We start from the raw sequence: 26,661 nt of genomic DNA, 5'->3' as shown, positions 1-26,661 counted from the left end.
CTAATGCTGAAACACTGTTTTACCAGTAGACTCTGAAACCTAATTTGCATGTGGTCAGGACAGCTTCTCTAGCCATCTAAGTGGGTGTGATTCCCTGTGGCAGCGTGTTGCTGATACCATCAGTCCCCAGGCAAGCATGCCACCTCTCTAACTCTACACTAACTTTTTCAGCCCTGTTCCTTCCATTATTGCCTTGTTTAGTTACCATATTCTTCCCTCCCCCCATCCCCTTAGCACCAACCACTACTGTCCCCCAAGGGTTGACGTTGAACCCGCCTGAGGTGTTTGAGCAGCCAGCTCTCTTATGACCCGGGAGGCTGCAGAAAACCCTCATAACATCCCAGGTTCTTTTTTTTACCATCACAACTACAAGTGGGTGAGGTGGATGGTAGCTGCCCCCCAAGAGTACCCGAGGAGGACCTTTTACCCAGAGCCCTAAGGCCTGTTTCCTTCCCTCCACCTGCCTGCCTTTGCCCCATGCCCATACCCCTCAGGCCATTTCCTCATTGCTATACAGTATCGAGAGCGGCACCTGATACCCAGCGCACATAGACGTCTACAGATTCCTAGCAGACTGTTCTGTGGCAGAAATGTTCACTTTCCTTTCTGGTCTTTTCCAGCTGGCTAAGACCAAGAAAGCCAACAAAGGCTTAGAACATTCCTTCTACTGGGACAGATTCTCGGGTATCTCACTGGCATTTCTTTAAATCCACCAGCTCAACTAAAGCTAAGGGCTCATATATCAGACAAGGCCAAAAGAAAGCAGATCTTAGGATTTGGCTAGGATGCCTGTCTGGCCAGGCTCTTCCTTGAACTAAATTATCAGGAGAGAGCTGGACCCAGGCGCTATCCAAACGTTCATGTATTAGACCCTGCATAAAATATGTCCCACAAGTTAACAGCGCTAACCCACAAAGACCAGCTGTCCATAAATACTCCTCAGCTACATTTAGGCTGACAGATGAAATAAACATTTTTTGTTTTCTACAAATGCATTGCCTTGGCCACAGTCCGACTTGCAGGGAATGATGCAAGCACACGGCCCCAGGCCCCGTCTTGTTCACAGATCACTTGTAGCCCTTGGAGTTAAAGCATGCCATGTGTTGGAAAGCACAGAGGCAACAAGTGAAAAATGTAAAGACCAAAAGTGAGCTATTAAATGTCTGCAGGTTTCTTCTCCTGACTGGTTTTAGTATTCAAATTGCATCTCCAAAAAAAGCAGAAGCAAAAGCTAAGATCTTGCTCTAAAGCTCAATGCAGAGAAGAAGCTCAGATTCCTGAGATCGTGGGTCATGTTCTGTGTGAGCTGTGTGCGTTTTTATTTCTGTAATAACAATGGGCACAAACCCCTGGATAAACCCGTTCTCTTTTCTCCCCTCTCATCAGCCATCAGTAGCCAATCGGGCCATGCGAAGAGTTAGTTCAGTTCCATCTAGAGCACAGTCTCCTTCTTATGTCACCAGCACAGGCGTGTCTCCTTCAAGGGGGTCACTGAGAACTTCTCTGGGTAGTGGATTTGGCTCTCCGTCAGTGACCGACCCCCGACCTCTGAACCCCAGTGCTTACTCCTCCACCACGCTCCCTGCTCAGCGGGCCGCCTCTCCGTACTCACAGAGACCCGCCTCCCCAACAGCTGTGCGCCGGGTTGGGTCTGTCACCTCCCGACAGACCTCCAATCCTAACGGACCAGCCCCTCAATACCAGACCACCACCAGGGTGGGGTCCCCACTGACCCTGACAGATGCCCAGACTCGAGTAGCTTCCCCATCCCAAGGCCAAGTGGGATCATCGTCTCCCAAACGCTCGGGGATGACCGCCGTACCACAGCATCTGGGACCTTCATTGCAAAGGACTGTTCATGACATGGACCAATTCGGACAGCAGCAGTATGACGTTTATGAAAGGATGGTTCCACCACGGCCAGACAGCCTGACAGGTGAGCATGTGCGACAGCACTGTTAGAGCCCAGGGTGAGCCCTCTGCTCACACAGACATGAGGATCATTGGGGAAAGACTGATAGTTTTATTTGAAAAGTTATTATAAACCTAAGGTTAATTTATTTTTCAAGCTTTAGTTCTTTTATATGTGAAATTATATAATATATATGCAGAACTCTTTTGTAAGGCATCTAATTTTTCTCCTCAAAATATTATGGTATATAGAGTGATTGTGTGTGTGTGTGTGTGTGTGTTCACTCACTGAATTTTAAAAGAATTGATTAGATCCCTAAGCTCTTTGTTAATATTATATTCTAAAGAAGGGCTGGTTGAACATTTAGGCTTACCTGCATGCACCCTCATGATATAGTGATATGTTAAAATGTGGGATCAGAATACCTACCTGTCTGAATTTTTCATGAGGAATATTATAGTTGTATGCATAGAATATGAACTTCATACCCTACTGTTCTGATTTGGGCACCCTGATGGGAAACGTACAAAGCCCTTATGAATTTCTTTCAAATGCCATTTGGATTAAATTAGAAAGACACCAGGTTCCTAGCATTCTATCTGTCTCCTTAAGGGGGGTTTCTTAAAAGATGTTCTATATTCTGTAATGATTTTATTCTTTTTAGTAAGAGAAATTTTTCTTTGAAAACATATATGTGTAGGACTGAAGATGTCGGGCTGTGGCACAGATCCTCCGCACTGGCCAGGGAGAGTTTTTAAAAATAAGATATAGCCGGGCGGTGGTGGCGCATGCCTTTAATCCCAGCACTCGGGAGGCAGAGGCAGGCGGATCTCTGGGAGTCCAAGGCCAGCCTGGTCTACAAGAACTAGTTCCAGGACAGGAACCAAAAAGCTACGGAGAAATCCTGTCTCAAAAATCAAAAAAAAAAAAAAAAAAAAAAACCAAGATATATACAGAATGGTAGAATGTAGAACCATGCAGGAAAAGTTGAGATGAAGGGCAGAAGTCTCTAGGTCCTCCCCTGCCCACACCAAGTCACGTGTGCCGGCTCAGTCTGCATGTGTGTGGCCTAGAGAAATGTGTGCTGCACAGGGAGCAGTCCATCATGTGTGTCTTCTGTGCCTTCGTCTCGGTGTCTGCGAGGTGCACAGCACTCCTTTTATGTATGTGGTACGATTTATTTAATTCCTCTATGGTAACCCACACTTGTCTGTCATTTTTAACTGCCAGAGACACATGGTTTCGTATAAACAGGTACAGTGTTACCTGTAGGATCTAGTTGTCAAAGCTAATTCCTCTATCAAAGTATATGCGTACTTTTTTTTAGACAGAGACTGTCAAGTTGGCCTCCAGGAAAGCTTCATGGGTTTGTACTTTCTGACCTGTAATTAGAGTTTCCCAGGCTACTATACCGTCACCTCAGATGGGCCAATCTGGTGGCTAAGACGCTACAACTGGCGCCATTACTGCGCTATGACTAAGGTTAAGTGTTTATGTTTATGGTCCATTTTATCATAAAATCTCAGGCTTGGGCCTTCTGTAACTTTTATAATGTATGAGAAGTTTTTACATGAGATAAGTTACATCGTTTTCCATTGTATTTCTTGCTACTTTGCTTTTGGAGCTTTTTATTAAAATTTTTAATGTTTTTTGTGGATAAAATTAATGTAGTTTATCTTATGGCCTCTAGAAAATGTGCAGCCTTTGTAAGCTTTTTTCTAATGTAGCAAATGCCATGAAATATTTCTGGTGAAGCTGAATTTGAACAAAGAAATTTCTAGTTGTGAAATGACCCGTTCGATCATCCTGCCACCAGAGGGGTACGGTTGACTTAAGTGTTTTCTGAAGACTGCTGACAAGCTTGCAGCCAAGTCCTGTTGGAAGCAGTTAGAAAGCACCCCCTCCCCAAGACCCCAGCACCCCCAAAACCCCAGCAGATAAGCGGCTCTAAGGACTTGTGCTCCCCTGTGTTTGTGTAAAAGAGCCATGAAGAATTCCCAGCTGAAGGAAAGTGGTGTGTGTGTGTGTGTGTGTTCACTGTGACGTGTGTGTGTGTGTGTGTGTGTGTGTTCACTGTGACGTGTGTGTAGAGGCCAAAGAACAGTGATCGGCGCCAGTTCTCTTCTCTCACCATACACATAGCAGGGGTTGAGTCCCACAACCTGCATTGCCATCTCAACGGCCCACTCTGCTTGCTCTCAATTGTGATTTGACTTCCTGACCTAATGAGGTGGGAATGATCCTTTTTATGATGAGTTATTGTGTTATCTTTGGTCATTTTCAAAGCAAATATATGCTTTCTTCCGCTTCTAATGGAAGGTAATCGTAGTTAATATTCCTGATGAAGTAACAGGTTTTACTTACTAATATTGACAAGTCACAAACCTGTGACCAGCGTAAAAAAAAAAAAAAATCTGTATGTTTGAAACCCCCTTCTATCATGAGCCCCATCTGTAAACATTGCAATCTAAATCAAAATATTTTAAATCATCTAATGTTAAATAGTATTTTTGCGTTTTCCTTTAGAAAGATGGTAAATGAGAGTGCCATCTGAGTTCCTGTTAGAACAAGTTTGGGTTTTATTTTGTTTTGCTTTTTAAGAAAGGAAAACATAGTGACCACAAATAGTAAAACTGTATTTCATTTTTCAAAGCCGTTAACTTTCCAGTATTCTCCCATAAAAACCATATGTGAACTATTAGATCTATTAAGCGTCAGCCTTTACCTGTAACCATATGATGTAAATAGCGTCTCAGGTGTTGGGAGGCAGTGGTGTGAGGCACAGTAGGCTGCCTACTAGTGAGATGGAGCGTGTCTGTGGGCAGCAGGAGAGAGGCCCCGCCGCTATGAGTACAGCTCTGGCTCCCTTCATGCAGGACCCCACAGGAGATGTGGCAGTCTGTGTTGTTCTGTACAAACACAGAGTATACGTACACAAACCAAGCTCATGATATCGCCATGTGTCACTGATGGACAGTCCGTCACTGACCAAAACGTCATTTATGCGGCACCTGATGCTATGATCTTTAAATGGTAATCATGGCAGAAGGGGACATTCTCTATTTGGTCACTGTCATAAAGTAACCCAGAGTTGGAGAGTGATTCTAGCAAGTCAAACTTAATGAATTTTGATTAGGACATTAATTTTTCTCTTGCTACTAAGGTTTTTTTTTTTTAAAAGAACACTCAGTGCCCAGAGTGCCTTTCACACCAGGCCTCCTCCATGCAGAACAGCAGCTCTCAACCTGTGGGTCTCTTTGGGATCACATATCAGATATTTATAGTACAAATCACAACCAAGTTACAGCTATGAAGTAGTAACAAAGTTTCTGGTGCACCGGAGGAACTGTGTTAAAGGTCACAGCGTTAGGAAGGTTGAGAACCACCTGCAGACCTAACACTTGTTCTGTTGGTTGGCACTTGATTCCAACCTCACCATGATTTTCTGTTTCAATGGTGTCGTGTTCCTTCCTCTAGGCTTGCGGAGTTCCTATGCCAGCCAGCACAGTCAGCTCGGGCAAGAGCTCCGTTCGGCTGTGTCTCCTGACTTGCACATCACTCCCATCTATGAAGGGCGGACCTACTACAGCCCCGTGTACCGCAGCCCAAACCACGGAACTGTGGAACTCCAAGGATCGCAGACAGCACTGTACCGCACAGGCTCAGGTGGGCCCCGTTCCGCTGCCTTCCCGGTTTCCCTGGCCCAATAGGAGGGGGATTTTACTGAGGTTGGGTTCTCCATTAGAAGGAAAAATCATGTTGCCCATTTAGTCGTCAGATGAGCGGCTGTGACAGCAATCGATGAACCGTAAACCAGAAGTTCATCAGCGCAGTTAGAGGTGATGTGTTTTTACCATGGTGTAATCTAATCAATAAACGTAGTGATTGCACTGTTAATTACGGATAAGTGTGGAAAGCTGTAAATATGACTCCCCATGATAGACGCATAGCAGATAGAGAAAGGCAACCTTTTGCTGACTTCCTTTGTTGTGATTTATGTTACCTGAGCCAGGTATTGAAATGATCCAAATAGTGGTGAGATGGCTGATCTAGCCAGCCTGGGGGTGAAGTTGATTTGGCTCCACTCCTTTTTTCAGTGTGGGTTTTTCTCTGAAAACTCACTCCTATCTATGTGGTGACAGAGTGATGCCCACTGTGAGAGACGTCTATAAAACAGGGTACTGAGCCTCACAGCCTTGCACCTCAGTTCTTACACCTCAGGTTCCGCTAAACAGGAAGCTATAGCCATTATGGTATACATTGCCAGTAGGTTCCATGGGGTTGCTTTGGAGAAGTCTCAAAGGCAGCAGTTTCTAGTATCCAAAAACCCCAAATCCTACAGACGCAGCTCAGGGAGCTGTCTCCCAGATCACTAGCAAAGAAAAGACGCTTCTTCCCCAGAAATGTAACGTTTGGCCAACCAAAGAATTTTCCTTATGATAGATGTTAATGAAGAAATGGTCATTTGTTCTTGCGTTCTATAAGCAGGAATTCCTTTAAGCAGACTGAGAAAAGATGAACAACTTTCTAATTGCAGAAAGACTCTCGAGTTCTGCAGTGGGAGGGACAGCAACTTTGATCATTGTGGGAGAAGTGTTGAGTGCAGCAGACAGTCGCAGCCCCTAACATCGAATAAGAGTTGCTGGCAGTCGCTGTGGAATTAAAATCGACCTTTCTTGTGACATAGATTTTTTTCTAGTATTACCAAGGTCCATAGGTAAAGAAGTAAAGTAGGTTGTTTAAAAACTTGATAGTTTATTTATAAATTTCAGTAAAAACCTTGTTCTTAATCACAAAATTAAAACTATGACACAATACCATTCATTTCTGAGATGAATTTCATGTGCTTTTACTGGAGTTTTAATTTTCTTAAATCTTAATATAGCCAAGCCTATAAGCAGTCTCATAGTTTCACTGGTTCATTTCTAGGTACTTCTTTTAGTAGCAGTAAATCTAAAACTAAATAGTTGATGTAATTGCCAAGTGTTTAATTGTTTTAAAAGTAAAAACCATCGTATGTTTGAAAAGTGCAGCTCTGTGGAGAACATGCTAATCTTTCAAAATGCTGACTTCGTAGTAGGTGTTGGAAATCTCCAAAGGACATCCAGCCAACGAAGCACCCTTACATACCAAAGAAACAATTACGCCATGAACACAGCAGCCACCTACGCGGACCCCTACAGACCAATACAGTACCGAGTCCAAGAGTGCACTTACAACAGGCTGCAGCATGCAGGGCCAGCCGACGATGGTGCCACAAGATCCCCATCCATAGACAGCATCCAGAAGGACCCCAGGCAAGTACCGGAGGGCTCTCAGGACACTCCATAGCACACTAACTGCTCCCTCTGCTCTGTCTTTTTAACCTATTGAATCCAGGAATATCAGAAACTCCTTATCTCTGTGACGTCACCTGTGTGGTCATTGATGCTGGCCTCATGTTTTAAAGCTGGGTCACTTCTGTCCATACTTTGGTTATAGTTTAGAGAAGACTCGGGTCTATGGGATTCAGTGCGGCATTCATCGTACTTTCCTGAGGCAGCTACCTGGGAGGGCCTGAGAAAAGGCTGTCAGATCATCCCACCCCCCTTTGCCTGCCTAATTCAGAAGATTCATATATTCTAAATATATATTAGAAAAGACGTATACATTTCCAGTTGTATTAGTCAGTGCTAGGTAGAGTTTTTTACAGGTCCTTTACAACGCTCTGTGACATTTGGGAGACGATAGCATAGAAATTCTCATGTCACAAACAAAACACATTTGACAGATAGCAGGCATGTATTGTGTTTGGCCACATACGTGACACTTTCCAAGGTAAATATGAGCCCCTTGGTACTTGATTGAGTCTGAAACATTGGCTTCTTCTTTAGTGAAAGCCATTTAAAACATTCAGAAAATATGTTTCAAAACTAAAGAATTTTCATTTCTGAAGGAATGGAATCTTTACGGAGTTTTAAGCAACTTTGGTATTATTTTAAGCCGTATATTATTAGCAAGATTTCATTCACTCTTCGCCCACAATTGTTTCGCTGGGAAGTTGTTATAATTATCTATTTGAATTTAACAACTACCAGCTTATTCTGATGACGATGAACTAAAATTAGTGAGGTTCTGGTCACTAAATAGAATAAGTAAAGGTGCTTTAGATGGATGAGAAGTCAGTGATCTATTGAAGCCACTTCATGAGTTTGCTTTTATGCCTAAAATTCTTTTGGGCTTAGGTATACATTTTGTTCCATAGTTCTAGTTTGCCGCTTTTCCAAAAAGAACTATAGAATTGTCAGACATTTTCTTACATTATTTCATTTTCTAAAATCTTCAGAATGATAAAATTCTCTGGTCCCCAACACATACAAAATTTCCCAAAGGTATTCTAAATTCACAGGAATTTGATATCCTAATTGGATCTGCAAGATAATAGTAGCAGCCTATAAAAACAGCGAAGTGTGGTAGCAGCCTATAAGAGCAGCGAAGTGCGGTTAGAGTTCCAAGTTGAAGATGCAGCCCTCAAGACTCCAGCTTTGACCTCTAATATGAATTGATTCACTATAAACAATTTCCTATGTGGTAATGCACTCTCATGCTATGGTAATTTCATAGTCTAATGCATAAACTATGGCAGCGAGCTTTGATTATGTGCAACTTCACTGGTAGTGCCGCTCATGGGATGAGCAGGCGGCCATCCTACAGAAGCTTACTGTAGCTGGCCCTGGAATCCAGATGAACAGAGAATGAACATCCAATGAGAACCAGAGGCTGACGACAACCTCTGTTCCTCGGTTGTAAAAATTCACCTCCAACTCTCCTGCTCTTACTACACAATTAGCCTGATGAACTCTCTGTGAGACCACAAGTTACTGTCAAAAGGAAATCTGTAAGGATTTGGGTTTTTGCATTTTGTTTTGTATGGTTTTGGTGGTTTTTGTTTTTTTGGGTTTTTTTTGTTTGTTTTGTTTTGTTTTGGTCTTGACCTACATAACAAGAGCCTGCCTCAGGAGAACAGTCTTGTCCAGGATTACAGATACACACCACCAGGCCCAGCCATGACTTTAAAATATAAAGGATCTTAGCTTGGAAATGAAAGTTATTAGTTGTACAAATGTTTTTTTTCCTACACAGACCAGCGTGAGAACATCTCTCGTGGAAGGTGGCAGAAGGCACGCTTCTTCAGTGCAGGCCTCTGCTTGGCATCTGGCCCTTTACCCCCTGACCTTTATGTCACTGTCATCTGCATTTGAACACCCATAATATACAGTGTTATCGTTATGGAAAATGGTTGCTTTGAAAGAAATGAAGAGAAATAAAAGCAAATATTTTAAAATAATCACCCTCAGCACTAACAACCTTCCCGTAGACCCCGGCCTCCATCTGTCTCACTTTCATCAGTTGAAGAGTTTGGCTTGAGTTCTTTAGCCTCAGTTTATCTTCAGTGGTTTTGTCTCACATTTCAGGGTATTTTTGCTACATATAAAATTCAAGTTTTACAAGTGTGGTTTTTTTTTTCTTTCAGTACTTTAAAGGGTGTTATTCATTGTCTTCAGACATCTGTTATTTTTTGGTGAGAAATAAGAAATGATTTGTATTTTTCTCATTATGTAATGTGCTTCCTCTCGGCTTCCTTTGTTGAGCTCTTCTGCTTTCAGCATTTCACTGTGATGAGCCGAAGCGTGGGTCTCTGCATTTGACGTGATTGGGGTTCACTGAAATTCTTTGAATGTAAATTGGTTTTGCCAAAATTAGAAAAAAAAATCAGCTTTTATTTCTTTAAATTTTCTACACTGATATCCCTCTTCTTCTTCTGGGATTCTAGGTAGATGTATTAAAGTCACGTGATCATGAGAAGTGGTACGTTTTGTCAGCCACATAGTTTCTAGGGGACTGCCATCAAACACAGTCTGCTTTTTACATGGCTTCATATCTGTTTGGCCTAGGCATTGATTGTTGTTTTAATTTGTCTCTGGTAAGAGTCCCCATCTACTTCCTTATTGTATTATTGTCTGTGTGTGTTTGGTGCTGTCTGGCTTTTGTGACAGGGTCTCAGCAGAGTCCTGTGCCCACTGGGATTGCAGGGCTCCACCACCACGCCCAGCTTCTCTTTTCTCCCTTTCTCCCTTTCTTCCTTTTTTCCCTCCCTCCCTCCCTCCCTCCCTCCCTCCCTCCCTCCCTCCCACCCTCCATCCCTCCCTCCCTCCCTCCCTCCCATCCTTCCTGTCTATGAACACGACTGGAATTGTTTCTCCTTCTCTGAAAAGTCCAGGATTAGGGCTGCCTCTGCCTCCGTTTCCACTGCTGCTCTTGTCCCATCATCTGTGGTGGTTGTTTGATTCTCTGCTGGCCGTTGTGAACAAGGGAACCTGGATTTAGATGACGTCCTGCTGCAGCAGAAAGCTTCTTGCTGCAGATAACTAAGTTACCAGCGGAAGCTTTTGACACTGCCAGCCCCGGTTTTGCCGTTTAAAAAGTCAATTTCAGATGTGTTTTAGCACTAGAATGTCGACCTTATTCTGTGACGTGGTCCTAGATGCTCAGACATGGCCTCTGTGGGCTTATGACTTAAATTCTGGGGTGCTCATGTTTGTACTCCCAACAAGTCTGGACTCCAGTATTACCCACTGTGTGCTCAACTCTGCCATACAATAGTCACCGCATCAGCCAGTCCTGCCTGAGCCCTCTCATTTGTACAGCCCTCAGCTCGTTAGTACCCTGTCTGTACCTTCTAACTTCTTTAGAACCAACCAAATCCAGTCCACCTCTGTCTCCAGTCCTCACCCTTCTCCTAACCCAGTGTGGGAAATCTATCCTATATGCTCTTAGTTTCAATCTTTTGCATTATGGTACAGAAAATGCCCCTAAGGAGAAAGCCAGGTAGATGTGGGAGTCCTTGGGTAGCTGCCTCCTCTCAAGGATTTCATTCTTATGTTACCTATCCAGGGCCTACAAACAGTTCCCTCACACATTTACCTCAGTTTTGTAGTTTTTAGAGCATCAAAATACAGATCCATAGCTATGAAGAAAAATCTAGTATAGGCTGTAATTAAGCAAATCCCTGCAGTGAGGGCATCCAGTTAGCGTGGAAACTGGTAGCAGTTTTCCCAGGGTAAATTCTGCTGAGCTTAGGCCAAGGGCGATGTTGATGCCAACTATTGTTAGCTACTCTTCTGCGGGCTGGTCCTCCTAGGACCCAGGTATGTCAGGAAATCTTAACCATCATTGTAGAGGAAAAAAATATGTCTGCAATAAATATGAGTTATCATAAGTGTTAGACCACACTCCTGCCTCTCTGTCAGTTACAACACAGCCTTACACAGTAGCCTTTACATGGTTAATCGGCATTAGTTAACACAGTTAAGAGACTATTACAGAAAATGTCCTTCCTTGGGAAACCTTATTTTTCATAGGTGAATGTTAATGACTATACACCACCAGGCTTAGCCATTAGAGCCATTCTCATAAGCAGGCAGAGAACAGTTTTATTCTTCTTACTTTACAGATGAGGGAACTGCACTCCAAATAATCAGCTGATTTCCAAAAGAGCAGTGATTGGAGACCCTAAGGGTTTGCTCAAAGCAATATAACTCCAATTCTTTTGATTTTTTTTCTGTATGTATGTGATGTGCATACCCATTTGTATGCATGTCTGTATGTTGTGTGCATACCCACGTGCATGCATGTCTGTATGTATGTGGTGTGCGTACCCATGTGTATGCATGTCTGTATGTACGTAGTGTGTGAACCCATGTGTATGCATATCTGTATATGGTGTGCGTACCCACGTGTACACATATCTATGTGGTGTGCGTACCCACAAGTATGCATGTCTATGTATGTGGTGTGTGTACTCACATGTATGCATGTCTGTATGTTGTGTGCATACCCACGTGTATGCATGTCTGGTATGTATGCTGTGGAAATCCCATCTCCACCTTCTGAGGCTAGAATGCAAGCAGACAGGCATAGCTACCCAGCATTATGTGAGTTCTGGAGAATTTTCAGCTCTCCTGGCTGCCAGACAAAGACAATCTGGAAAAGGCCATATTTGAAGCAGAGAGAAAGTCTAGGAGTCTTGAGATGGTTTAGGAAAGAGAGAAAGGATGGGTAGCTGAGCCCACTGGCAGATCAGGTGGGTGATGAGGGAGAGACCTAAGTTACAGGCATCTGTTTGAGTGACTGTATAGATGGTCGTAACACCAGTCCTTTCTGATTCTAGCACATTCTCATACTGTTGTTGTCTCCCATGTAAATGTGGCCATGCTGAATTTCCCTGTAGGGAGGAACACAGACTTAGTTTCACTAGCCTCTTCCAACTAACCCCAATTCCTTGTCTATATCCAGGCTGTTTAGTAGTACTTGCCTCAGGGGAGCAATAAAGGCAAATGATGGGGCTAGATGCAGATAAACTGGGCAAATGCTGTCTGGTGCCTTTGCTGTGAAGGGCAGCCTTGAGCTGGCACACGTGGCCCTGCGTCTACAGGCCCTGCGTTAGTGAGCAGTCATAGTGATTCCTGTAACTTAATAGGAATGCACCAAAAGTTCATTTGCATAGGTGGTATGTGTACATATGTATGTGTGGGTATGTAATGGCCATTTGAAGAAGCCTGAAAAATTAATATCTGGAGGCTTCCCAATCCAAGTGATACTCTGGAATCATAAACTAGCAAGTAGGGAAGCTGAGCCAGGAGGACTTGCCTTGAGTTTAAAGCCAGCCTGAGCTAGATATAAGACCTTGTCTCAAAAAAGAAGAAAATGGTATAAAATATTCCCACTGTTCAAGAAAGTTTCTTCTAATAATTCCCAGTTAATTGCCAGCCCGCCCCTGCTCTGTGGACAGTTACTACTCAGGTCCCTGTTGGCACCAATTCGCTTTGCTTACTCATTTCAGTGGCATCTTGTATCATGTACTGTGGTAGCCAACACACACTGAATATGTCAGCAACCTCCTTTTCACTGGCAAGTATTATTTCATTACAAAACTACATCACAGTTAATTTAGGCTCCTTTAGTGGACAGCTGGGATACCTCCAAATTGGCTACCACAAATGATGTGTATCAGCATCTGTGTACAAACAAACCAACTCACCAGTAGAAGTCTCAATTGGTTATTAATGTGAAAAGTAATTTTTATTAACTTATTTGGTGTGAATTTATTATTTTCTTGTTTATGAGAACTTTTTAAATTTATTTGTATCATGTTATGCCTGCATGTATGTCTATGTAAGGGTATCAGATCCCTGGAACTGGAGTTACAGACAGTTGTGAGCTGCCATGTGGGTGCTGAGAATTGAACCCAGGTCTCTGCAAGAGCAGCTGGTGCTGTTAACCACTGAGCCATCTCTCCAGCCCGAGTTCATTATTTTCATCGAAGTTTTTGGCACCCCTTAGTGTGAATCCACATAGCTCTTGTTCTGTGAACCATTTTCTACCAAAAAAAAAAAAAAAAAGCTGTCTTCCTTATAAAAATAGACATGTTGCAAAGATTCTAAACAATAGGCCATCAGGTGACATCAGAAAATTTTGAGAATCTGTAGTAAGTATATGCTCATTATACTATTATAGAACAATAACAAAAACAAACCTGTATTTCATGCTACACAGGTATTGCTCTGCTGATCACTGTGTGAGCAGCAACCTGGCCTAATATGGACACATCATGTGGCGCTGGGGGGAAGAGACAGGTCGCACCTGGGATAGAGTACGACACAGAGACACAGAACTTGTGTTGCTGACTCTTAATGTACTAAGGACTATGTAACAATAGTGCAGTTTCTGGAAGATATAAGCCAAAGGGTGTTAGGAATGCTTTCCCCTAGACAGACCATTCCTGACAAGTTACTTTTTTCTTCTGTGAATTCCTCTGTGTTTCTGTCTCATAATCAAGAGCAGCTATGCATATTTAAGTTTCTGAACAATCACTGTGATTTTTCCACCTTATCTGTGATTAGCAGCTGGTAACAGCTCTGTTTTTTCCCATCAGGCCTTCCTTTCCATGGGCGTGACATCTCACTTAGCTAGATTGCATTTGTTTACCTGTGTGTTGCATCTGCTGCGTTCTTAGATGGGGAGAAAGGCATAAAATTAAAATCCAGAGTAGAAACACTGAGATGGAAACGCTGTCCATACTGAGAATTCCCTTTGTTCCCTGACTCTCTGTGTGCCATGATTTTGGGGGGGATCTTAAGCATTTGGGTCTCTGTATACATGATCGGGAGAAATCATTTCCAAATAGATATGTTAGGATTTTTATAACTTCTGATTTCTGCCTCTGCCTGACTTTTCCCTTCTATCAGAAATGTATGGTTCCTCTTGGAGCTTCCTTTCTGAAGCTGTATCTCTTCCATGTAGGGAGTTTGCCTGGCGTGACCCTGAGCTGCCAGAGGTCATTCACATGCTGCAACACCAGTTCCCGTCTGTGCAGGCAAATGCCGCGGCCTACCTGCAGCACCTGTGCTTCGGTGACAACAAAGTGAAGATGGAGGTACTGGACCCAGAGCCCGCCCCAATGCCGGCACACCGTTTATGTGGGAGTGATTTTGGAGCATGAGACTCTTAATCTCAGGGTCGTGGGTTCGAGCCCCACGTTGGGCGCCACTCTGTTGTAATAAGGAGCGGCGGGCCTGCGTCCCCAGCACCCGGCCGCCCGCATGGCTTATGCCCCAAAATAATTACATGGAAACTGTATTCTTTTGAACACTGCCTAGCCCATTAACTCTAGCCTCTTACTGGCTAGCTCTCATATCTAGATTAACCCATTTCTAATAATCTGTGTAGCTTACCAGGGAGATCTTAACCTGCATCTGTGTCTGGTGGGCGAATCATGGCGACTCCCTGACTCAGCTTCTTTCTCCCAGCATTCTGTTCTGTTTACTCCGCCCACCTAAGGGTTGGCCTATCAAATGGGCCTAGGCAGTTTCTTTATTAATTAACCAATGAAAGCAACAGATTAATACAAGACCCACCTCCATCACACCGTGACTTCTGCTTAGCAGCTGCTTACTTTCTATTTAAAAATAACTGGGGAGTTGGGGCCCTGGAAAGATGACTCAGCGGGTAAGAGCACTGGCTGCTCATCCACAGGACCCAGGTTTGTTTCTAACCACCCACATGGCAGCTCGCAGCCATCTGTAATACCAGTTAGTGAGGACCCAATGCCCTCTCCTGGTTTTTATGGGTACTGAACACACATGATGCACATACATGGGCACAGGCCAAACACCCATGTAAACATGTAAAGTAATAACAGAGTTTTTAAAAAATAAAACTAATTCCAAAATGACCAGGGCTTGAGGGTGTTGGTGGTGGCACAGGATGTGCTTGCAAGGCCCTAAGTTCAATCCTTAGCATCACGAAAACTGCTAAAAGAGAACATTTCTTTCTGAAGTGGTACCAGATACTCTTTCACTTCTTGACTGTGCATTTCATTGACTCTCGGGAAAACCTGGGATGAGTATCCTGCCTTGGGTGCTCTCAGCCTTGTCCAAGTTTATCCATTCAGTGAGCGTAGTTATAAAACATGAAGCAAAAATCACTTCATCTGAGCTCCAGAAATATATTCAAAGAATCTGCTAGAGAAAAATCACTCCATTCACTGAACTAGAGAGATAATATATCCCACAAGGTTCTGTTCAATACAGGTATTTTGGTGTTTATGGAAATATTGCATTGCTGGTTATTGGTTAGTGTTTTGTAGCATGTAGACTTTTTTTTTTTTTTTAACATTTCGGGCCTTATCCTCCTGCAATGACATTTATTTTCTGCTCATTGTGTAAAACAACACAACAGTTACAGATCTAAAGGTGGACATAAATAAAGCCTAGCAGCATGCAAGTCAAATACTAAAGGACTCCCAAGTGGGAAAGAATCTAAGGAGAGCAGCCTGGAGACCAGGTCTAGAAATCCCTTCCCATGCTGCCTCTGAGTGTCTGCTGCATTTGTGTGTGTTGTACGCAGACGATGCCAGCCCCCCAGATGTCCCTTCTCGTTAAGCCCTATGTACAGGAAAAGAGTGCCATCTTAGGGAGTAGTCTTCGAATTTGCAGCCGGTGTTTCCCATGGCCCCAGCATAACAGACTTCCGCTGCTGTCCGTTTATTGTGTTCCCTCTCAGTCCTGGTACCTGATTTTTTTTTTCATTCCAGGTGTACAAGCTAGGGGGAATCAAGCATCTGGTCGACCTGTTGGACCACAGAGTTTTGGAAGTTCAAAAGAACGCTTGTGGTGCCCTCCGAAACCTTGTGTTTGGCAAGTCTACAGATGAAAATAAAATAGCAATGAAGAATGTAGGTGGGATCCCTGCCTTGCTGCGGCTGTTAAGAAAATCTATTGATGCAGAAGTAAGGGAGCTTGTTACAGGTGGGTAGAGAATGTGACCTTGTCTAGAGGGAATGCTGGTAACATTCCGGACAGTGCCCTTGCCTAGTGGCATTGAGAAACCAATAGGAGCAGTGTTGTGATAGATGATACCCTGGGCAGTGGGGTGGGGCTAGCTGCTGCTCACAGCTGTGAATGAGGGAGGCCTTGCACCCAGAAGACTTGGCAGTGTTCTCTCGGTAGCAGTAATGTGCGTATCAGTACATAGACATTTGCGCTTGGTTCCCTTGTTTCGCTAACTGGATGTTTCATGGCATGGACCTGACATCCCTAATGTGTGGCTTCTTTTCTGTTCTTCTCTCAGAATTTCTCATAGAAGAAATAAGGCCTTGCTGGACTTTCATTGCTAAGCTTTTCCTTGTATTAAATTGTTATATTGTCTTTCCTGAGCAGACCTCAAATTTATAAAACTTAGGGCTAACCAGGAAGAGAAGTACATGAAAGTTCAGGGATTTCCTTTTTCTGTTTTTTATTATTTAAAAGTAAGTCAAGTTGATTTGCAGTAGAGACAGTCTGCCCTTCAAAAGGAACCATGCCTTTTGCCTGGGGCACATTGACCCAAGTGCACACTTGGATACTTGCCCCCTTTCATCACTCCTGTGTACATTGGACTTTTCTGTTTGTTTAAAAGGCCCTGGCCTTGAGAGAGGAATGTGAGTGTGTGTTTCAGGCAGCTGTATCCTCATGGAAAACCTTCCAATATAAAACTATAAACACCTTCTGATATTTCTCCTAGAACCCTCTACCAGAAACTTTTTTGACTTTTAAGAAACATTTTTTTCCAGCCATATGTAGGTGGTAGAGGAAATCAAGATTCACTTTATAGCCATATACTGTAGCCAGTAATAATTGTAATGGAATGGTTGCTTTCGAAATGGATCATTCAAAATATTGGAAAGGGAATGATCAATATGAAAACATATCATTCAGCTCTCATATGGAGAGGACCTGGAAATTTATTTCCCATTCCCAAAGGCTATTTCTCTCAGCTTGATTTCTGTGCAAATACTGTCTGATTAATATGAAACTACCAACTCCTACTATGAATCCAGAAGATTTGTTTGCTTGCACACACGTGTGTGAGTCGGGAGGAGCGAGGGACTGATATGTGTACAATATGTGTACAAGGCCAAGACCTAGGGAGAAAGTAAAGTTAGTTGTTCATTTCTTGGTCATAACATTTGGTAGTACCAGACTTACATGATGTCATACAGAAAGAAATGAAGGAGAGTGAACTGTGGTGTGTCTTCTAGCAGGAAGCCTCAGGAGATCCTTAAATCCTTCTTTCATTAACACTTCTCCAAGTCACATATTTACAAGTTCTTTAAAGTGCAGAATCACGGGGGAAGGGGGTGTTGAAAGGGGTCTCAGATTCCTCTTGCCTGATTGGTCACCCAAGCAAGACATGAATCTCTGTACCTTTTCTACACTCAACCCCACTGTATGTTTGCATTGGCCAGGACAGTAAACTTATATAACTTCCGAACACAAGCTTGAGCATCAAGCTTGCCCCCAAAGCAACAGCACATTGAGAAGGCAAGGGACACAAACCTGGGGAGCTCGTAAGAATAGCCCTAAAGACCAGTTCTGCCCTGCACCCAGCCTCCTGGACGCCTGATCAGGAGTCTTTTGTCTGAACTCCCCTGACTCCGAAAAACACAGCTCCAGTGCTCTCAAACCCTCCCTGAAAACAGCATTAGCTGTCTGATTTCCAGTATTCAGTCAGTGCCATCCACAAAGACAGTGGCTCTCCAGGCTTCATGTTTGGCTTTGTGCAGGTATGGACTCGGAGTTCATCAGTGATAATTAAATCAGCTTAGAATCATAAAATGTTGAAGACCAATAAACTGTTGAATTCAAACTGCTTATAGTTTGAAGAAATTATTCACTTGAAAATAGGTCTTCTGTTATTCACAATATTAAGTAGCTCAACCTAGTTATTAAGTCTAAAGTATTGCCCCACCCCCCATCCTCTCTGTTTCAGTTTGGCAATTTTTACTATCCAAATGAAGAAATTTTAACTGTTCTGAAAAAGATGTCTTACATTTGCTTTAAGTGTAGTAACTGCCCAGGGCATTTTTTTTTTTTTGCCACATTTGCATTTTCAAGGGAAAACAACCCAAACCTTTTTGCCAAGATTATTTTCCCAAGACAGTGTGACTGTCTTGGCTAATGAAAATGGTTCTCTAACATGTAACATGACTCTTGTGTTTTCTTCACCGTGTTGAACATTTTCCATCGTGGAATATACTGTGCTTTATAGGTACTTCCTGCTGTGTGCAGGGTGTGTTGAGTGGACCTCCCTTCCCTGTTGCTGTGCTTCAGCACAAAAACCATGCAGAGTCCATATCAGTGTCTTCTGCACCACAACTGTAACATGATCAGTCCTTCTGTTCAGGGTTACTGAATTGTATTTCTGAGCTAGGAAATACGCGTTTATAGTGGTTGGGCATTCTGAAAGCATCCTGTCTTACACTGTAGAAGTTGAAGACCTTACAAAGAATCTGGAGGCCTGCTTTGTAATGAACTAGATGTCCCGGTCCTGGCGCATTGTCATTCCTCCCTACTAAGTACCAAAAGGTAGCCTTTGTCCTTCAGTGTTATAGACTGAGTTCATATAGCTTCTCCATGCCCTCTCTCTAATTTAGCAAGTGATTATTCACTCATATGCCTAGTTGCACATGGATGGTTTTGAAAGTTGAAATCCGAGCTATGCATTGCAGACTCAGTGCAGAACGTGATCCACATCGTCCCTCCCTCATCATTGGATCCTTATTTATTAAGTCTAACATCTCCCCTCCCCCTCCCTTCATCCTCCTTGTTTCAGTTTGGCAATTTTTACAGCACGAGTGAAGACATTTTAACTATTCTGAAAAAGATGTCTTGCATTTGTTTTAAATGTAGTAACTGATAAGTTAATTTTTTTTAAAGAATATTTTGTATTAAGGAAAACCAGGTGAGCAAAGATTTAGCAAACAGTAGGTTCTGGCAAGAGATGGTCCCTCATAGTATAAAGAACCACATTATTGCAGGATGAAGAGTTCTATTCTTGTTTCCCTGACCTCATTAATATGCCTTTCATACAGCCATTTGTTACATGATCTAGACAGGAGGCAGTCCGTTACTTTCTGCCTTGCTTTTCTGGACCACTTGTGCTATTAGGAGCTGTATGTTATTTTCAGAAATCTAGCAACAGCCCTTCCCACTTCCCAGCCCAAATTAGTAAGAATCCTTACCACCTGGTCTACTTAAAATAATAATAACAAAATCATTCATCATCAGTCTCTGGCCGCCCTCCCTCTTTCTCTGTCTCATTTCAAGCCATAAAAAATTGTAATGAGAAACTTTAAAAAGGGGGGGGGGAGTTTACTTGGTAATAGTTCCCAAAATAGTTCATTGTAGATGGGCCAGCTCATAGTTCATAAAGAACTTAGAATAGGAAAATGCCCTGGAGAGATCTCTGTTCCACAGAGGCGCACCGACCCACCCTGCATCACAGATGAGAAACTCAGGCACAGGGAGGTCGAGTTCCTAGCACAGGCTAAAGTTCTCTCTCCCCCAGTGCAGGCCACTGAGAAATGCTCAACAGAAGCAACTCTGAGCATGCAGATGCCTGTTTTCCAAGTCCTTTTCTTCTTTCTGGGTATCAACAAAAGAAGCTCTCACTACCCTAACTACTTTCACGGAGCATCACAGGGAGCTCTGCGTGAACCCCACCAGTGCAGTCGTGTCAAGCTGGTGACCCAACATCACCCTCAGGTTTCGACTTGCCGCAGTGTCACTTTAGTGTTCTGAGTCTGTCGAGAGTGACGTTCTGAGTCCGATGCACCCTTGTGCCCGGTCCTCATATGTGAATGTAGACTCCTGAGTGCTGCGCAAATGAGGCAAATAGAAAACTAAACTCACTTGGAGAACTTGGTTGGCCAACATTGATCTGAGTAGAATTGCCCAGCAAAAGACAGGCCTGTGATGGTGTACTCCCTCAGTAGCCTAGACAGCTTATAAATATGAAGAAGGTGGGCCACACCTAAGGAGACTCCACATCACACCCCTCAGTCTTCCAAAGGCTCTGGCTTGGTCTGATGCCCTCCCTGTAGCTGGCAGCTTCAGTCACTTGTCTCAAAGCTCCTGCTGGCCCCAGACTGCTAGATGGAGGAATTAGTGCATGTAGAGATGAGACCACGTCCCTGCTCACACAGGTCAGGTGTAGAATATAGGCCTGAAGTGGCTCTAAGGATAAATCTCCTTGCTCATGTAAATGACCAAGTTCTGTGTCAGAATCTGAAGCTGTCGCCAGCAGAACAAGGGTGGGAGGGGGGGCCTCTGCAAGCTCTGCCTCTCAGAACCTCCCTCGTTTCCCTTACGCAGCCTGTTCCCTTGTACCAGCTTCCAACAGAAGGAGCCGGCTTTATGTCCCTCGTGGGCAGTTCTCAGAATTCCTGGATTGTAAGCTTATTTCCTGAAGAAATGCCATTCCCAGGAACACTGGACTACATAACCATGTGGTGTCATTAATCCTTTCAAAACACCCACAAAGTGGAAAAATTACCTCAGTGGAGAACATGGTGAGACACAAGTGCGATCCTGTGAGGGGATCCCTAGGTAGACCAGCCCTTACGATCAGAAAATCATAGAAGCACGTGGCAGCACTTAGGTTTTCTAGACAGTGAAGAGCTAGCTTGCTCATGACCATGGGAAACAAGTCCCTTCAGATTGAGCACAGAGGCGGGGCCCTCCCTGGGCAGCTGCTGCAACTAGTCCTTGTGTTCCATCCTCCACAGCTGTCTTCTGAGAAGCTTTCTTCCCTAGACTCAAAAACCCTTGCACCATGAAAACCACACCCGAAGGAGCTCTCTCCCAAATCTGACAGACTATGCATCTAAATGTACAGGAGATTCCAGGGAGCTCTGAGGTAAACCAGGCAGAGCCATGACAAAGCCAGTGAAGCCAAAAGAAAGGCACCCACCCAGGAGGCCTATCAGGAGAAAGATGTCATGGTCCATGCTTTTAGGCCAAGAACAGCCTTGTGCAGCCTGCTCCAGGGCCATTGGACCCTCCCCATAGGTGCCGCACCTTCAGAACCCTAGAAATGACTGTATGCCACCATGATCTTTTTTCCTCAGAATTTTTCCACAGAAGGGCATTTTTCTATAATTGAAGACAGTACTTTTGTCCCTCTCATAATAATTGTTTTCCCATTATTCCAATTTCATTTCATTTTTATAATTCGCTGATGGCACAGTGGTCCTGGTTGAAAGCTTGAGCGATTAGTCTGAAGCTCCAAGCAGCAGACGTTTCGATAGCGGTATGCTCTCTTCACAACCCCATCGACCTCCTTATTCTGTCAACAGCACTGTATTTTTGCACATACACAAGCTGCCGGCTCATCTTTGGCACTTCCAACAGTTTCAACATGCCCCCAGTTCTCATGGGTAGTTCTTGGTGGTCTTTATCTCATTCCCTTCCTCAGACTATGGGTCCCCACTCTCTCACCCAGAAGCCACTGTCACATGACATAGGCTCTACGCACCTGGCACTGGAGTAACCCCAGGGTCAACGATTCAGACCTCCCACCTGTCAGTCCCCGTCCGCTCAGCCCACCTTCTGGGCTATTCCTGGCCTCAAACCTCCGACTCTTGCAATTGTTGCGGTCTCTCAAGGGCTCCCCCCTCCTTTTTTTCTGACCCCTACCTCTCATACTGCAGCTCAGTGCTATGACCTCCAGTCATGCCAGACAGGGGCTCCCATAACTTACAACCATACAGGGCTAAGACAACTCGGTATTGTGTGAGATTGGGATCTGGAGCCAGGCGGACAGCTTTGGTCATGACCCCAGGGCTCCAGGCGTATCACCTTCATGGAATACTCGCTTCCCTGGTGACAAATGGTGCCAGTGCTTTGTGGGTTTGTGAGGAGACATGTGGAGTGTCTGGTTGATGACATGTTCAGGCTGTGCTCATTGCTCTTCCAACGTTTTCATAGGCCTCCTTAGAGCATACAGCTCAACCAGGGACCAACCAGCACCCAACAGGCGTGTAATCAGAGCCTCATGCACAGTGGCCATCTTAAGGACAAAACCAGACAGTAGAGTTAATTTTAATAATGTATTTCATTTGATCCAGTAGTCAGAATATATCAATTTTGATTTAATGAGTATGAAAGTCAATATCAATTCTGAGCTATTTTGCATTGATTTTTATCATCTTCTGGCGTTTTATACAAATCAGTCTGGACTAACCACAATTCAAGTGCTTACTTAGCCTCTTGTATCTACCCTACTAGACAGCACAGGTCTATAGAAGCTGAATATCCCGCTCTTGGAATTCTAGGGGTCAGAAGGGCTTCAAATTAAAGAATTTAATTTTTTGTAGAGTTTTAAAATATATACATGAACTTTACCTTAGCATCCTAAAGCTGAAATCAGATTTTAAAGCGTTTTAGATTTTGGATTTTTATATTAGTTACTCAGTCTATATGAATGCCACTTGTTGGAATGAGGGTGTGATGTATACTGGGCATTGTTGCTGCCCCAGCCAGCAGGAGCAAAGTCACTGTCATCATTAGGGTTTCTATTGCTGTGAAGAGACACCATGACCATGGCAGTTCTTAGAAAGGAAAACATTTAACTGGGACTGACTTACAGTTCAGAGATTTAGTCCATTATTGTCGTGGTGGGAAGCATGGTAGCATGCAGGCAGACTTGGTGCTGGAGAGGTAGCTGAAAGTTCTACATCCAGATTGGCACACAGCGGGAAAGGAGAGACATTGGGCCTGGCTTGAGCATTTAAAACCTCAAAGCCCACCTGCAATTACACACTTGCTCCAACCAGGCCACACTTCCTATTCGTGGTAAACAAGCATTCAAATCTATGAGCCTGTGGTGGCCCTTCCTATTCAGCCACCATAGGCACATTGGGCATTAGATTAGTTAAACTTGGCAAGACATTGTCTCTGCCCCAAGATAGAAAGGTCAGTCATCTTGACCCTCATCTGGGAGGCTGGGGTAGTTCAGTTTACCTTGTGGGCTTCTTGAGAAAGGCGCCGAAGCAAAGGATGCCAAGAGCTGTCAGGGCTGGGACCATGGCTCAAAGGTAGAGCACTTACCCAGCATGCATGACCCTGTAAGTTCAATTTCCAGCACTATAGAAATGAACAAAACAGACAGAAGCAGAGATTTAACAGACTTGGGAGAAGGAACAAGATCCAGCAAGTGGTCCGTAAGAGCCCTGGCATTCGTAGGCTTTTTCCTTTGAAAGTGTCTGCAGGTGCTTGATTTTTGATAATTTGGAAGGAGCATAAGCTGAATGCAATATAGACATAAATGGCTTAAAATGATCCCTTCCGTCAGAGAGAGAATTTGTCGGCTGTTGTATATAGGCTGCCGGTGAAAGCCCTTTTTCAAATGTTATTTGGCTTTTAATGTTCTTTGAAAATTGCACTTTCAAGTAGTTGTTATTATTTTAATTAATCAGCAAAATCAGCTTCTAATGTGAATAATAAAACTATCAGTTGGCATTAGATTAGTTATACAGCCAGCTTTAAACACAGGCGCTTTCAAAATTCTGCAGCGTGGGATTTATGTGAAATGGTGTTTTAATTACTTTCTCGCTCTTTGTGAAGAAAACAAACTTTCATCTCCCACGGCAGCGTTTCATTTTGCTTAGTGGTTACTCGTGATTATCTCTACTTTTTCTGTGGAAATTCCTAATACTTTCTAAATTCATTTGTGTGACTATATTCTCAGCCCTCAGAATGAAGCTAATTGCCTTCAAATATATAAAACCTCCAGCTTCCTAAACCAAACTACAGCTTACTCTTCACTTTTTCACTTTTTTGGGGGGAACAAGGAGGTGATGGAATGTGCCACTCTGTAATTTTGGAGGGAATTTTGTCCTGGGAAGTCAGAGCTGGAGGCCCGCTCCCATGCTGATGGAGAGTGCCGGGTTCACAACTCTGTCTCTCTGCCTCTGGTAGCTGCTGTGTTTTCCGCTCTTCACTTAGAGCTCTTGGAAGACTCTCCCAGTTGTCCTGGATCCCTAGAGAAACTGCAGCGAACATGGTTTTCTTACTACTCTATCAAAGCAGAGTGTACCCTGGGATTATTAGCCAATTTGAAGGATGGTGCTTTTTACTTTGAGTAGAAGAGCCAAATTCCTAAAGGCCCTGTCTGAGGCATTGTGTCTCGTTGAATAGTATTGTCAAGTTTTGTTGACCAGAACTAGTTGTTTTGAATGGTACTGTGAGGTTTGGGAGTTAGGAAATCAAAAACCAGTGCCTTAAAATGTACTTCAGCCTTGGAAGTAGTTAGTTTGGTCCAGCAAATGGGCTCAGTGTGAGTTGTAAAGGACAAAATTAGAGTTAGAGGGTGATATAAGGCATGATGTGTAGCATGGGACGAAAAGCTGCCGCCGTGTGGGTCGTTTCAATACCTCATTCTTGGCAAAACCAGAATCTCCTTTTTTCAAGTCATGAATAAATGGAACCAGGTTTTTTTTGGTTACAGAAATGAAAGCCTGAATGAATTTCACTGGTAGGTCAATTTTATAACCAGTAAGTCACCCCAGTTGATCAAAAGATAACATGATCAGCCAGGCAGTGATGGTGCCTGCCTTTATTTAGGGCACTCAGGAGACAGAGGCAGGCGGATCTCTGTGAGTTCGAGGCCAGCCTGGTCTACACAGAGCTAGTTCCAGGACAGCTAAGGGCTGCTACACAGAGAAACCCTATCTGGGGGAGGAGGAAAAAAAAAGGGTTCATCACCCAGAGGGTGCATGTCTTTAAACAACTTGACCTTCGCTATTTTGGCAGTCCTGTTCCTTTCCGCCGCACAGTCTAAGGGATGGGAATTCCAGTGCTGTGGTACAACTCTTCTGACGCGGGGAGGTGGCATAGGGTGGTGTCCATGGGACAAACAGCTTCTGTCCACCAGCAGATGCTGCCAAAGGTCTGGCTGCTGTCCAGGCCCTGTATCTGCAGTGATGGACCTTAAAGGCACTCTTGATGCTGTTCCAGGAAATGTCACAACCCATCCTCTAAGCCTGATAGGCAGAAAATAAAAGGGGAATTTATACACAAACACAAGACCTACGATGAATCCATCAGCAAGTGTGTGCAGGTTCCGACTAGCCTGCACATGTGTAACAAAACATGAAAGGGAACTCGTAGTTAGATAGCTGCCCACATGTGCCTCATTACATAAGTGTTCATCTTTCAGAAAAGCCACATTTAGAGTTGCACGTCTATAAAGTGGTCAGGTGGGAAAGTTAATTTGTTGGGGGCATCTTAGCTCTAAGCACATGGAGGATTAAGCCACCATAAACCAGGTGATGGTTTGTTCTTATTCATTTGAAGACAGTTCTCTGATGTCGGTCCCAAGCTGATGGCTGACGAACTGTCGAGTGACAAGTCTGTATCCTTGGGGAGAAGAAGGAAAATTCTAGTTCAATACAATAAATAAAAAAAAAAAAAAAAAAAATCAGGAGACTCCTCAAATATAGAAAATACCCTCTTGCCAGAAGTAAAGCTTAGGGTAGCTAGGAATGAAGGCAGAAAGAACAAAAGCAAGGGAATTTGGAACCAGCATGAGGTAATTTCTCATCCTGAGCCCCCCTTCTTTCAGCTGTGATTTCACCTGACGGTTCCGGAGCAGCTGTTTAGTTTCATGCAGAAGTAAAGAGCCTCCTGCCTGTAAGGCGCATCCACAGGGCCAACCAGCAGCAGAGCAATACCTAGGAAACAATAATACAAGAGCAAAAACTCAAATAAACATCATAGTATATCAAATATTTACATAGAGTTTACATTGCCTTGGGCATGTGGCTGAGAGATGCAGCATTTACATGACAGCATAGATCCTATACAGCACTACAAATGCCACTTTATGGCAAGGAATCTGGGCTTCTCTCCACTTTTGATAACTACAGAGGGGACCTAGAATCACCACCTCCACCCCTTGGACAGTGAGGGGCACACTGTCTTCTGATTTTATACCTACAGCCTCTGATATGATGGGTGTTGCTTTGCATAAACCTTGCCCTGTGGTTAACTTGACTGGACTGCATTTATTCTGGGAAGACGGGAGCAGCTTATTGGGAAACGAACCTGTCCCAGGAGTTGTATTTTGTGAAGTAAGGAACGTGAAAGGCTTTGACAGAAAGCAAATTGCAGCAGTCATGTTAGGAATCACGTGCTCCAGAGTTGTCAGCGGGGGTGGTTTCTGGGTAATGCCATTTTCCCCATCAATGGCCAGGGAGCTGTGTACTGCCTGCCACTGTAGCTGGCTCCTGGGTAGTCGCCACCAGCAGCAGTGTGATCGCTGCATTAGCGGGGACTGTTGAAGCCTTGGCCCCACTCTGCTCTGCCTCAAGCTGCTCTTCTGTCTCC

General features: G+C 43.8%; 1 protein-coding gene across 17 annotated transcripts in view; it reads left to right on the top strand.

Moving 5' to 3' along the window:
* The window catches only part of Pkp4 (plakophilin 4), a 212,554-nt gene that overhangs the window by 164,464 nt on the left and 21,429 nt on the right, over window positions 1-26,661 (top strand). For 8 of the 17 annotated variants that reach the window (XM_057754810.1, XM_057754813.1, XM_057754803.1 and 5 more), the window contains 5 exons: window positions 1,387-1,936; window positions 5,390-5,578; window positions 6,990-7,209; window positions 14,255-14,387; window positions 16,047-16,260. In XM_057754810.1, the coding sequence (XP_057610793.1) occupies window positions 1,387-1,936; window positions 5,390-5,578; window positions 6,990-7,209; window positions 14,255-14,387; window positions 16,047-16,260 (1,306 nt within the window). Of the gene's footprint in view, window positions 1-1,386; window positions 1,937-5,389; window positions 5,579-6,989; window positions 7,214-14,254; window positions 14,388-16,046; window positions 16,261-26,661 lie in introns of all 17 variants that reach the window. The other 9 variants (XM_057754817.1, XM_057754812.1, XM_057754816.1 and 6 more) reach the window with 3 other exon arrangements.

This window comes from Chionomys nivalis, chromosome 22, assembly GCF_950005125.1.
Source record: "Chionomys nivalis chromosome 22, mChiNiv1.1, whole genome shotgun sequence".
Lineage (NCBI taxonomy): Eukaryota > Metazoa > Chordata > Mammalia > Rodentia > Cricetidae > Chionomys > Chionomys nivalis.
Note: the sequence above shows the minus strand (reverse complement) of the source record. Positions and strands in the feature narration are given on the sequence as shown.